This window comes from Convolutriloba macropyga, chromosome 13 (assembly GCF_964194025.1).
Source record: "Convolutriloba macropyga chromosome 13, txConMacr16.3, whole genome shotgun sequence".
In the NCBI taxonomy this organism is placed as follows: domain Eukaryota; kingdom Metazoa; phylum Xenacoelomorpha; order Acoela; family Convolutidae; genus Convolutriloba; species Convolutriloba macropyga.
In genome coordinates, this window is record NC_134480.1 from 23,130,250 (window position 1) to 23,144,168 (window position 13,919).

General features: G+C 30.6%; 1 protein-coding gene across 1 annotated transcript; it reads right to left on the bottom strand.

Moving 5' to 3' along the window:
- Positions 1 to 2,518: 2,518 nt before the first annotated feature.
- Positions 2,519 to 5,317, bottom strand: LOC142351870 (uncharacterized). Its single transcript, XM_075404110.1, has 2 exons — positions 5,136 to 5,317; positions 2,519 to 3,532 (listed from the first exon to the last, which is right to left on the bottom strand). The coding sequence occupies exons 1-2, from the start codon at positions 5,286 to 5,288 to the stop codon at positions 2,828 to 2,830; spliced, it is 858 nt and encodes a 285-aa protein (XP_075260225.1). The 5' UTR covers positions 5,289 to 5,317; the 3' UTR covers positions 2,519 to 2,827.
- Positions 5,318 to 13,919: the final 8,602 nt, after the last annotated feature.

Consider the following 13,919-nt stretch of genomic DNA (forward strand, 5'->3'; position numbering starts at 1 on the left):
TTTAGCGCTGACACTTCGACCCGGGCACAAGTTTTTCTGCATTTAAATAAGCTATGAAAGCCATCTTGCGCAGGAAACAACACGGAAAAAATCTGAACTCACTGAGAATAATAACAACGCCGAACTGATTCAAAATTACGATCAATTTTTGCAGAAGACTGTTTGCCTTCTCTTCGCCGTTTATGTACTTGGTAAGTCAACAACTGATTACCAGCGTTTTTACCTGGTCAGAAACTAGTCAGTCAATCCTGAATAATTTTTTTACAACATGAATTCTTGAAAACTTTTAGGACAACGAAGGAAACAAAAAAAAACAATTTTGTCAAAAGTAATGCTCGGGTATCGAGGATCTGATTTCCAATTTGCAATTTAGTGATAAAAACATAACTGACAAAACCGTTGCGCAACGAGTTTTTCTTTTTGCAGACGGATGAGTTAGGGAAAAGACGTACAATTTAAGGTTACGTTATGAGGATCACTTGAAAGAAAGTGCCAGAGGCAGCTTTTGTCCCAACTCAATTGGATTGTTGAGCAAGTTTTATAACAACTTCAATAAAAAAAGTTATAACACGTCGATGTCAACTACAACATGAATAAACTCGAATAGCGCCCATAAAACAAACAAATACATAAAACAAACAAATTTGCTAGTTGCTTAGTTTTTGTTGTCTTTTTTAGTTTTTGCTAGTACGTTTGTTTTCAATGCAGTTCTTGACGGTAACACTGTACCACAATAATAGGATGGATGAATGTAAGCAACGATACGACAAAACACTATCGGAGCAAACCCAGAAAATTTAATGTTTGGACAATACGATAACAATAATACTAAAAATAATTTAAAAATCTATTTCTAGAATTTACACATCTGATTCGCGGAGAAAAAAGAGTTTTACTGGTTTTGCTGGCCAAAAAAATCTAAAACAAATAACTAGTATAGTGCCCTTTGAAACTAAATAAAAGCGTCATTATGTAACGGGATAAGTATCAACATCTTTTGACATTTTTTATAATAAAAGGTATATTGACCCGAACCACAAAAAATTTATCCAAAAAAGTAGATGAAAACAGCCTAGAGGCCATAGTAAACGGACAAAACACAAAAAATTTATCCAAAAAAGTAGATGAAAACAGCCTAGAGGCCATAGTAAACGGACAAAACACAAAAAATTTATCCAAAAAAGTAGATGAAAACAGCCTAGAGGCCATAGTAAACGGACAAAACACAAAAAATTTATCCAAAAAAGTAGATGAAAACAGCCTAGAGGCCATAGTAAACGGACAAAACACAAAAAATTTATCCAAAAAAGTAGATGAAAACAGCCTAGAGGCCATAGTAAACGGACAAAACACAAAAAATTTATCCAAAAAAGTAGATGAAAACAGCCTAGAGGCCATAGTAAACGGACAAAACACAAAAAATTTATCCAGAAAAGTAGATGAAAACAGCCTAGAGGCCATAGTAAACGGACAAAACACAAAAAATTTATCCAAAAAAGTAGATGAAAACAGCCTAGAGGCCATAGTAAACGGACAAAACACAAAAAATTACACCACTTAGAACAGCTAGAAAAATATCTGCAGTTTTATTCAGCCTTTCCTCTAAAACTCTTCATACAACTGCTACCTTTCGTCCCTCTATTGACCCGATGTAATACATAAAAAGTTGCCAGTAAACTTTTTTAAAACCACAAAATTCGGATATTCCTTAATTTTTCAGCAGCTTGAATGTATAACCAGAAAATTCAGATTAAGCCTCAGTTTTAGAAGTAGTTCCTCTTTTGTCCGAGAATGTCGAAGCTCAAGCTTCAATTTTACCTTAATTTGATAATTTTTTAATAACCTGTATCAATTAGTTAATAACTTTTTTCATATGGATTTTTGAAATTTTTACCACATAAATCAAAGTGTGCAAAATCAATTTCTTCAATTACATCTTATAAAGTGCTCGGTCAACATGCCTTTTTTACTGATATAATCGACAAAAGTGAAACTTGAAAATAAATCAGAAACAAAACATCGGTCATAAATATAATTCAATACACTAATTTTCAAGCAGTAGGACCTTTCAAAATAACCGGATCTGTTAGTCAGTTAAAATCAGAGCTGGAACATTAATTTTTACAGCCTGGATTTTAGCCAGGCCAGCTTTCTGAACATGTCCCACTTTGCAATTTACAGCATGTTCTGCAGATAAAATTATAGTGATTCATCCTACGCATTATTTTGTTATTATTAGCGTTCTCTGTGAAGCTTCACTAACCGAATGTCCTCAAGCTGAGCATTGCTAATTATCCGTATTCACTCTATCTGAGCAGGCTAATTACCCGCCATTTCTCTATCTGAGCAGGCTAATTACCCGCCATTTCTCTTATCTCTATCTGAGCAGGCTAATTACCCGCCATTTCTCGATCAATTGTTGTCTCTCATCTTAAATTGTCCAAACAATTAAGATCCCTTATCTGAATTCCTAAATCAGGCATTTCATGCCCGATGTAAACTATTGAAAAACTCAAAACACATGCATTACTTTGAATTAAAATGAAATAAATATAAATAAAACATTTAATAACGGAAAAGAACAATTAATCAATGAAATAATAAATAAATGTCTGTTTATAGTGTTCTGTTCTGTTTATAGGTGTTCTGTTCAGTTTATAGGTTCACTCTGATCTGTTCTGTTCACTCTGATCTATCTCGGCTAAACGCCCTGTCGGCCAACTTTCTAATTGACACAACTCAATTCTACTTTGGGAAATGGATTCTATAGGTCGAACTGAAATTTATGAATTGTTGAAGATTTTTGCTGAACAATTCAAACAAAACTTTAAGTCATTCCTCTTCCCTTTGGTCCACATGAGGGAGCCAAAACACCCACCAATTTGCTACTGGATGTAACGTATCCAGAGTAGGTGACTATTATCCTTTCTGCAATATCCTGCAGCCTCTTTTCGACCGCATACACCAAATATGAACCCATTTTTGTGAACGCCTTCCTCTTAAACATGTCAATGTCGGTGGCTCCGAAGAAAGGGTGATTTCTGAAGTATTTTCTGATAGCTTTAAAGTGGGCACTGTTTTCGGGCATATTTGTCATCAAGTAAACAATTTCATTTTTCTGAGGAACTCCGAATGATGCAATTTTGTCAACCAATTGTTTCGCGTTTAGTTTCTGCAAAACACACGGCTTATCGCCGGCTCTTATGTGCATCACTATCAAATTGAACGGACCTTTGGAACCATATCTTGTTGCAGTCTGGTTGAAGAGATCGAATTTGATCTTTTTGGCAGCAGTTTTTACAAAACGAGAAGGCCCGCGGGTGCCTCCTACGAGCTGCAAATTGGTGACATTGGGTTCAGAATAAATAGAAGAGTTCTGTAACTTCATATGAACTACCATTCCATGACAATTACGAGTTGGCGTACAAGACGAAGGTGGCCTTCCGTACTCTATTGTCAAAATGCTGCTATTGGGCTTTAATCTTGTTGGCATTTTTCGTAAAATTTTCACCCGGCATCTGAACTTTTCTTCCTAAAAAGGCAACAGTTCCATGCAAGCATTCAGTGTACGTTCTGTGAGTTTGCGGAATTTCTATTCATCTCAATGATCATGACATTAAATAATGACAGTAGCATTTTGAGTATAACCCCAGTAAAACGAAACTCGAAATACCTCGACAAGTCTTGCAAGATCTTATTTAATTGACTCAACTTGAAATGCCTCATCAAGAACTTGACAACTGGAGTTTACTCGAGAAATCATGATAGGATCTTAATAAGTGTTTACCAAGATTCATCTAGCAGAAATCTTTCTAAAATTTTCTATATACTTTATAGGTGTAAACTCCCACCCAGTTATGTTAGGCTTTTTTTAATGAAACCTTTTACCCGACTTGAGATATTTTGACCTTTTAGCTGTACTAAAATTGTTCTGCTCTGCTTCGTCTTGTTTTTCTGTTTCTTGACGTGTTTTGTTCTTTTTTGGATAACTCTAACAGTAAGATTTTTCACCGTGATATATCAGTACTCCAATAACTCATTTCAGTAACTCTCCAACTGTCAGTCCCAATCCGGAATGAAACAGGAGGAGGGCAGAACAACTCAGATCATGCTCGAAAACCTCAATGTCAATTTTTGTAAACGACTAACGAAAGTTTTTGGACAGTTTTTGCATAATACTAATAATTCTCGTTTTCAAACACTAAAACTTGACAAGTCTTGCAAAGTTACACATAATTCGCATTTATAGCAGCAGATGAGTTTGCTCCCATTCAGGAATATAAATTGATGATTAAAAATAGGTTTTTCTGGAGTAATGTTACTAATGTTGATATTCAAAACTATTTTAATTATAAAATCTATGTTTCAAAACATATATATTAAAACCCATATACCGGAACAATTTTACTGGAGTGTCCCAATTTCGTTCTCCCTATTAGTTTCAGCTCTTTTCCGCTCCTCTTTTATTTCACTCTTATTTAATTGTTTCGACCCCTCTTCAAAACTATATAGAAAAATGTTTTTTTTTCAGACAATTTTGACCCATCAAAATATTCATCGTAGAGAGTTGTGAGTTGTTTCATTAAAAGGCCCGTCTAACGTAAGGTATGGAATTGAAATGATTTTTTTTTAATTTCATTTTCTAGAGCGAGTTATCGTGTTGTAGTAATTGGGAATTTCAGACCGATTTGGGTATTTTTGTTCACAATTTCCAGATTTTTTGGGTTAAATTTTGTCAATTTTGCTTTAAAAAATGTATAAATTGTTAATAGCAGTACTGTTGTTGTCAATTTTAAAGACAAATGAGTGTTGCTAACTATTTTGATTTAAATTTTTCGGCAATAATTGTGGCTAATTATTTCAAATTTCATCAAAAATTGCCGAAATAATATTCTTCAGTCCACTTTCATTAATATTGCCGTAAGTACAAACCCAAAAACAACTAACACAAAATTTATAGACTACTTGCGTTGAGAGTAGTTTGGAATTTAAACGTTCTTGTTTTTTGCTAACTTTACTCTATGACTTTCAAAAAGCAGCATTTGTTTTGATTTTAAACTAACAAATTATCTAGATCTGTAACATTTGATATGATTGAATTGGTGTGGCAAAAATAACTGGTTCAAAGAACTTACTCTGACTTGCATCTCATACGAAAGCCTCGAAAGATCTAGAAAGTCTCCATATTTCCAACCCATTGAAAACGTGTATTCCTTGGAATTTGGGTTGTGTAATCCTAGAAAACTGGGACTGTAGTCCACAAATGTCCTGTTGAATCTGAGAGCCATTTCGTACGCGTGTCTGAGATTGAAGTTTCCATTTCCTTCATTATAATCAGACATTCTATAATCGACTCCTTTATGAACTCATAATAGCATATAGTCCAGGTCCTCAGCAAAAAAATTAATCTTATAAGATCCTGTTACTATTTTGTATTATTCTTACACAAAGCTGTTAACTCTTGCATAATTCAATCAGGACATTATTATTCTTCTCATTATAAATGGCAAATATCTATTCTAACTGGTATATTAAGAACTTTTTATAATATGCAACATATTATCATTTTTATTCGTTAGTACAATTATTATTGCCTTGCTTAAAGAGGATCATGAATACTAAAAAGTATGTTGCACTATAGAAAAGGAAACAGATCCCTGAAATCGTAATGCTTGTGGCCAAAACCAGCACCACCTCCAATATCCTATCAATTTGTCTTTTTGAGATCAAACCCCACATTAAAAATATTATGAGTACTTCAAAATATGACACAATTGGATTTAAAAACTTGCAAATAATTGAAAATATATTGTAAATATAAAACTGATTTTGGAAAAAAATTAAATTCACCATTATAACGTTTCCGCAAGGATATTTCTCGATCCGTCAACCAACCATTTGTTAGCAGTTTTTTTTTCTCTAAAAATAGAAGTAAATTCCTTCAAATTGATGTCGCATTCTATTTCTTTAGTATTTCTTTAGAAGTTAATCAGAGTTTTAAATATATCTGCGTCCATAAGCAACTATATGACAAATTGCTGTACCATGGATGATCGCATCTGCTGCAAAACAAAAAAGTTACGTATAATTTGATCAGCACTTGTGTGTAAATTCGTCACCCGATACAAAACTATTCGTATAAAAAATACCCAGTAGCTATATTATATGTTTAGCTTCTACGCTGGGAACGATTAACTAATGAATGAATCTTCAGTATGAAGTGCAAGAACGTGTATCCGAACGCGTTACTTGTTTGTAAGGAGCATATAGTAATGTGTATATGGTGGCCTCCGGGCCCCCGAGCCATGGAGACATATACACATATTACTCAAATTTTCCATTTTTCATATTTACCTTATTTTGACTGATATTTACACAAAAATTTTTTTCTTGTAATTTTTTACTTGATTTAGAAAAAAATAATATAAAAAATAATTTAATATATGTTGTCATACAAATATTATAATAATATAATAATTTATTATTTGTTCTCATACTAATATTATAATTCAACGAAGTTCTTTTGCAAATTCACTGATAGAACCTAAACTCACCATTACTATCTTTAATACCTTTATCATCAAATGGATCTATAGCTATTTTATATTGTTCTTTTGTTTCTAAATTATGCCTTTTGCTATCAATAGTATAATTAGTTACATATTTACTTTTACCTTCATATATAGCATTAGTATAATCTTCTAAATTAATTTGGTTTCTAATAGTAGCCTTAGTTATTCCTTTTAATTTTTTCTCTTCTTCTCGTTTAACAGTATTGTAACAATATGCTTTAGCTTTAAGGAAACAAGCTTCCATAATAGTATCATTAGGTATTTCATCTTTCATCTTACCTAATTCATTATTATGCAATATACCTTTTATCTTATTCATTTCTTTTTCTATAGTACTATCCAATGGAACATTTATATTTATAAATATACTATCAGTATCTGTGTAATGATAACTACAATCTAACTCTTTCTCAAAGTAATCATATATGGCTTTATACATGAATAGTTTAGCTTTTTCTAATATAACAAATCCAATATAATTAAACTTATCTAATTTAACCTTACCTCTTGTTTTATGTACAGCTACTAGATCATCATCAAACTCTACAGCATATTTAAAACTAATATTTTCTATTAATTTTATATATCTATCTACATCATTAACTAACTCTACATCTTGTCTATTATATACATTTTCTATTGTTTTTCCATAAAAGGCATTATTCATTAGTTTAAAGAATACATCTCCAAATTTATCACCCTTAGCTTTAGCTTCTTTTCTTTTCTGAATATTAAACTCTATATAAGGTTTTAACCATTCACTCTTATTATATTCTAATTTTTGTTTAATTGTAATATCTTCCATTTTAAACCATGATCTAAACACCAATCTAACATCTCTCCATCTATTACATAGTTTTCTTTATCTGTTAACTTTAGCATTAACTTCTCATTAGGTTTATATCCTTTCTTTTTATTTTCATTTTGATAATCTGTAAACTGATCAATGTTTGCTTTTGTCTTTTCAGGAAAGAATGGATATTTCTTTGTTTTCTGTCTCAACTCATCATTATACTTTATATCAATTGTATAGATGTATCCAGTATTAGAGCGAGATTTAGTGTATGCCAGATCTTCACATACTCTGATCTCAACAGTAGGTAAAGGTTGTACCATAGCAGAAGCATACAATGAGTTGAAATCTAAATACTTTAAATAATTCTCTGTCCCTGTATACTCAGGATCTATTTCTTTATTTTTACATTTTACATGACAATTACCTAATACTGAAGCTAACCCACCTCTTATACCGTGTTGTATTGTATCATAAATATTAACTGTATTTTCTTTATAATACTTAAGCCAAACAATAGTATATTTCAACCCACACAACCATGTTAACCCAGGAGTAGAATAAGTGTAACATGGATCTATTTCATAATATTCTAAACACATAGCTCTAAATGTCTCAAATACATCAACTGATAACAATACATCTGTTTTAAGATATAACATCATATAATCCTTTATTGTCTCACATTTAGTATCTTTCCAACAATCAATTGCTTGCTTATATTCTTTATCTGTTATATCACTTTGTTTCAACTTAGAATAGAATGCTTCCTTAGGTGGTAGTGCTGTTTCATGTAGTTTATCTATACTATCAAACCATTCATATGGGAATATACCTTTACGTCTTTCTAAGCCACATTTATTTAATGTTATACATTCTTCATTACTCAATGTCTTACTTATGGCATCTAAGCTAAGTGGATGGAAGAACCTAAACGTAACTAATGCTTTAACATAACCCATATCAATACTAATATAATTCTCATCAGTTTTAGTTAATACTTTAACTCTGGTCTTCTTTGCTAGTTTAGTTATAAATAGGTGATTATCATAATTAGAAGAATTAAATGCATACATTGGTACAATTTTATTCTTAGCTTGGAGGTTACATTTATTGTGAGCATATCCTCTAAATTTACCATTTAGATGATCATGATCTCTAACAACGTCTTCACCCATTTCCTCATTACAATAATAACATATACTATATAACGGAGTAATAGTCTCTTCTTTCATTGGAATATTTATACTAAATATATCTTTAAATAATTTATTGTAATAATCTACTCTTTCTACAAACTATTCAACTACTTTTTCTCCACAATAACATTCATACTTATCTTCTAATATATCAGGATAGTCACTTCTTAAATATAATCCACAAGCAATAGGTAAGTGTTTCCCATTTTTTATTATACATTCAAAATCATAATACATAGCAAATGGTACTCTATTCTTATAATGGAACTTATCAAACTTCAGATATTCATCTTTATGGAATGTTCTTGTTAGTATTATTACACATCTCTAAATGTTTATTTAATGCATCTTCTGTTCTAAATGATACACAACACTTCAGACATGGATAACATTTATGTTTAGTTGATTTTCTTAATAGGAATGATACATCTTTACATAGGAAGTAATGATTATCCCAAAATAATATATTACATCCTTTAGAATCATTATGATTGATTAATACAGGATTAATAGTTTTATTTTTAATTAGATTAAATACATTAAATAATACTTTATCTTTATTTAATTCTTGTAATTTCTTTAAATGATAATAATCATATGGAGGTGTAACCCCATTTGGTAATTTTATCTCATCAATATATTCTGGTTTATTATAATTACTAACTCTATAGGAATGATCTTTAGCAGGATGTAGATAAGCAATTAAACACCACAATAGACATTTGTTATCAGTATTCTTTATATTAAGTATATATCAAGATGTGAATGGTAACTCAGTAGTACATCCACCAGTAGGATAAAACCTGTGTATATACATAGTTCTTTTGATAAATCTTTGCATACTCCATCCAGATTGATTCATCTCTTGTTCTTGCATTCTAGTCTCTAGTTCACTATTCAACATATCCAAATCATTAGGACCATTATATTGTCTAGTCATTAGTCTAAATGTGAATTCGTTTTCTTCTATTTGATCATCTGTAGGTTTTGTATACTTAACTACATCAAAGGTGTTAAACTTAATATATGGATATATATTATGCAATGACTCTAGAATGTTCAAGAATTTAGGATCTTCATGATCACTACTCGTTATTATTATCTGATTATGCTTCATGTTATGATCTAATCCTAATTCATTTACTTTCTCTCTCCACTTTCTATCAGTAAGCTTTTTCTGTTTAACCTTTTCTTTATGATGATCTGATTCATTGTGTTCATTTTTATTACCATATCTAGTATTACATATACCACAATAACCTGAACTGTCTCTATCATTATCATTATCTTTAGTTATTCCTACAACATTATCTAGATGCATCTTTGTTTTAAAATGTTGCTCCACACTATATTGACTTAGACTAGTCTTGCATGTTATACAGTCAAACTTATCTCCATTTTTTATTATCTCTCCATCATTTAGTCTTACATTATTCTTATGTTTTAATGTTGTCACATGTTTATTATAAGCAGTATTGTTATCAAGATACATATCACAACTATCACAATACTTTATTCCCTCTAGTTCAGAATTGGTGTAACCACTTCGTGTATACTGTTCATTTATCTTTTGCTCTATATCTTCATTAGTAAATTTTATTCCATCCTCATTAGCACTCTCAATAATTTTATTTCTATTGTATAATCGTACATTCTTTTTATGTTTAAGTGATTGAGTGTGTCTATGAGAATTCTTTTGAGTTAACTCTTCATTACATTCTTCACATCGGTGAAACCACTTCGCGGATTTAAACTTATTTGTTTTAGGCTTTTGGACATAGACAAAATCATCAGATGAATCTCTATCTGAATCTCTATCTGAATCCTTAGACTGATCAGTGAAACTGCTTCGCAGATCTAAATCTGGATGATATTTAGCCTCAGCCTCAAGCATTAGATTTTTCATATCCTCACTCCTTTGTTTTGTTTTAGCAACCTGTTTATCATGCAACTCTTTTACTTCTTCATTTACTTGATTAAACCTTCTGATTGCTTCTAAACCTTTTTCTGCTTCCCTCTTTTGTTCTTCTTTATCTTCAGGTTTCATTTCTTCCCTTGGTTTATTTTTGTTTTTTAACATTTGGATAGCTGTACTACTATCACTAGATTGAGTTTGTCCACCCCCAAACTGGACTTGTCCATGAGATTGAGCTTGCTCACTTTGAGATTGGACTTGACCTCTTCCAGTTAGAATGTTCCCGTTGTTTTCCTGCACATTCATTTTAATATGCCAAATTTTGAAATAATATTATTTATATACCTTTTCAATACTATAAAAATGATTAGTACCAAATGCGATAAATGTAAAAATAAAGCTTGGTGTTGGAGTTGTGATGAATGCCAAAGTAAACCTTTATCATGTTTTGTATGTGATGAAATTATAACATATGGAGAAAGACATAATCATATGAGTAAGCATTATAATGATCCAGATCAATATCTAACATGTCTTAAGTGTAAAGTAAATAAACATATCTCTCACTATAGATTCAAACATTACACTTGTAAGATATGCTTATATCTCAATAGATATAGATGTGGTCACACAAAAGAAAGATTTAAAGAACATGCAAAGAAATATAATATCCATGAAGCTGGTTCCCAGATTGAAGTAAAGCTATAACTAATTATAATAAGTTTATTAAAGAATTAACAATTAATGATGATAGAAAGTTTATTGAAGCCGCTATTAGATTATATAATGCATTGTGATAATTATTTTTATAAAAATGACTAAACTAGAAACACTTATATAATTAAATTATTTAGAAAAACAAAACAGAAAGAATAGATTAGAAGATAAATTAAAACAACAAGAATATTAGGGTGAAATAGAAGAGTTATTTGATCCTTTAATTAAAACACTAAATGCAAACAATGAAACATGGCTAGCCCATAATGAACAAACATTAAGAGCAATAGATTGGCAAAATCAAGAGTTGGATAAACAAACTAAGATGATCGAACAAGCTGGTTTTCAGATAGGAGAAGCCGCTTCTCAGATGGGTGAAACCGATTCACGGATCCAGGAAGCTGGTTCCCAGATCAGTGAAAACACTTCTAAGATTAATGAAACGTTAAAGGGGACCATAGAGGAAACTCAAGAAATAGCACCAGTTTTTGTTGATACAAAGATAGCCAAGAATCTTCATAAAATGGGTACTCAAACTAATCCTCAATTAAAATTAAATCTTGTAGATTTGCCTACTAGAAGATACAAAATGAATGGTGTTGATATAACCCTAGAGCAGGGTGCAATTTTAGTTAGGGATAATATATACGAATTCTCAGAAGGCTTTATTGAATTTCTCACTAATCCAAATGTAACATATAACGATGATATCGAAGAAGATGAAAACAAAATTAAAAGGTTTTTAAAGGATATTAGATATGATTTAGGAAAAGGGGATAAGAAAAGCGCTAGATATAGAACAATAAAACGTATAATGGAAGTAAGAGATGATATATTTGGCAGAGGGTTAAATACCAACCAACAAAGTTGCCACCACTACGTGGATCAGGGAATGGACTTCGTCCATGGCATGCCAACCTGCTTTGCAGATCCAAATAATTTAATAGAAAGACTAGAATTATTAATACTAGAAACAAAAGCTGGTCATGATGGATTATATGACGAAATGCTAGATATATCTAAGCAACTTTTATCTATGAACATTATTAATCAAGAGCAACTAGATAATTTTGTTTTTAACTATGGTAAATAAAGTGTAAACCTGGCTACGCGCATAATGATGGATAAACAACAACAACAACAACAACAACAACAACAACAACTCCTAGCTAAAGAAGTATTTAGTCCTCAAATAACAAAGTTTAGAAGAGAAAGAATAATACCATTATATAAAGATGAAACATGGTCAGCTGATTTAATTGATAAGTCATCTTTAAGTAAATACAATAATAATTATAAGTTTATATTAACAGTTATAGATATATTCACAAAATATGCATGGGCTATTCCATTAAAGAATAAATCTGGTTTATCTATAACTAATGGCTTTAAATTAGTATTAGGCGAAAATCCACAGGGTGGCTCTGAAAGTAGAAAACCAGAAAAGTTATGGGTAGATAGAGGTAGTGAGTTTTACAATAAAACATTTAAATCTTTACTTAAGGAATATGAAACAGAACTATATTCTACTTATAGTGATTTAAAAGCTGTGTTCATAGAGAGATTCAATCGAACATTATTACACATAATAAATAAACCAATGTTCATCAATGGTGATGGTAATTGGGTAAATATATTAAATGATGCAGGCTTAACATATAACAATAACATTCATTCAACAATTAATATAACACCAGTTGATGCTTCTAATAATCCTTATAAGGTTAAATACACTTTTAGTTTTAAGAATATTAAGCCAAAATTTAAAGTTGGTGATTATGTTAGAAACGCAGATAAACGTAATATCTTCTCTAAAGGTTACACTTCTAATTGGAATAGAGAACTGTTTAAAGTTAATGAAGTTCTAAAAACACAACCAGCAACATATAAAATAGAAGATATTAATGGAGAGATAATAGAAGGTAAATATTACGAACAGGAATTATTAAAATCCAAGTTTGACTTTGAATCTAATAATCAAGTTTTAGAATCATTAAATATAGATATTTCTTAATATAAATAATGACAAGAAATAGATTTAACCAGGCTAAAAATCAATCAGGGAACTCACTTCTCGGATTAACATCAACAAACAACCTAACACTAAGTAAGGCTCATGGGTTATTCCTAGAAGATAATGATAATATCGACATGAAGGATACCTATAAAATTACAAATGTACATCCTCCGTTAGATGAAAAGGATGTGGTTAATAAAGAGTATTGTGACAATAACTTATTATCCTCTTCTAATAAAATAGAAATTTTAAGTATAAACATAACTGAACTAAGAAAAGGTGATTTTGATAAAGTTACAACTAAAACATTACAACTAAATGAAACACAAGTTAATGAAAATCTAATTAAAGAATTCATTAAATCGGCAAATGAAGTCACAAATACTGTTAACTTTTGTAATAAAGTTGCTGCTGATACTATCTCTAAATATAATCAATTAAAACAAGAGATTGATAATAATAAGTTTAATCAGAATATTACCAACATACATTTAGATGATATGTTTACTAATGGTCTAAGGGAAATGAAAGAATACAATAAATCTCTTAGAGGTCTTATAGTAATATATATAATTTCTATACTTTTACGAAGTAAGTTACTTGATAATAAAGAGAAAGACAGACTTGAGATGCATTATGGATTTAAACAAGAAGATATAACGAAAGAAATAGAAAGTTTTTTTACTAATGAAAATGAGTCAGCCAA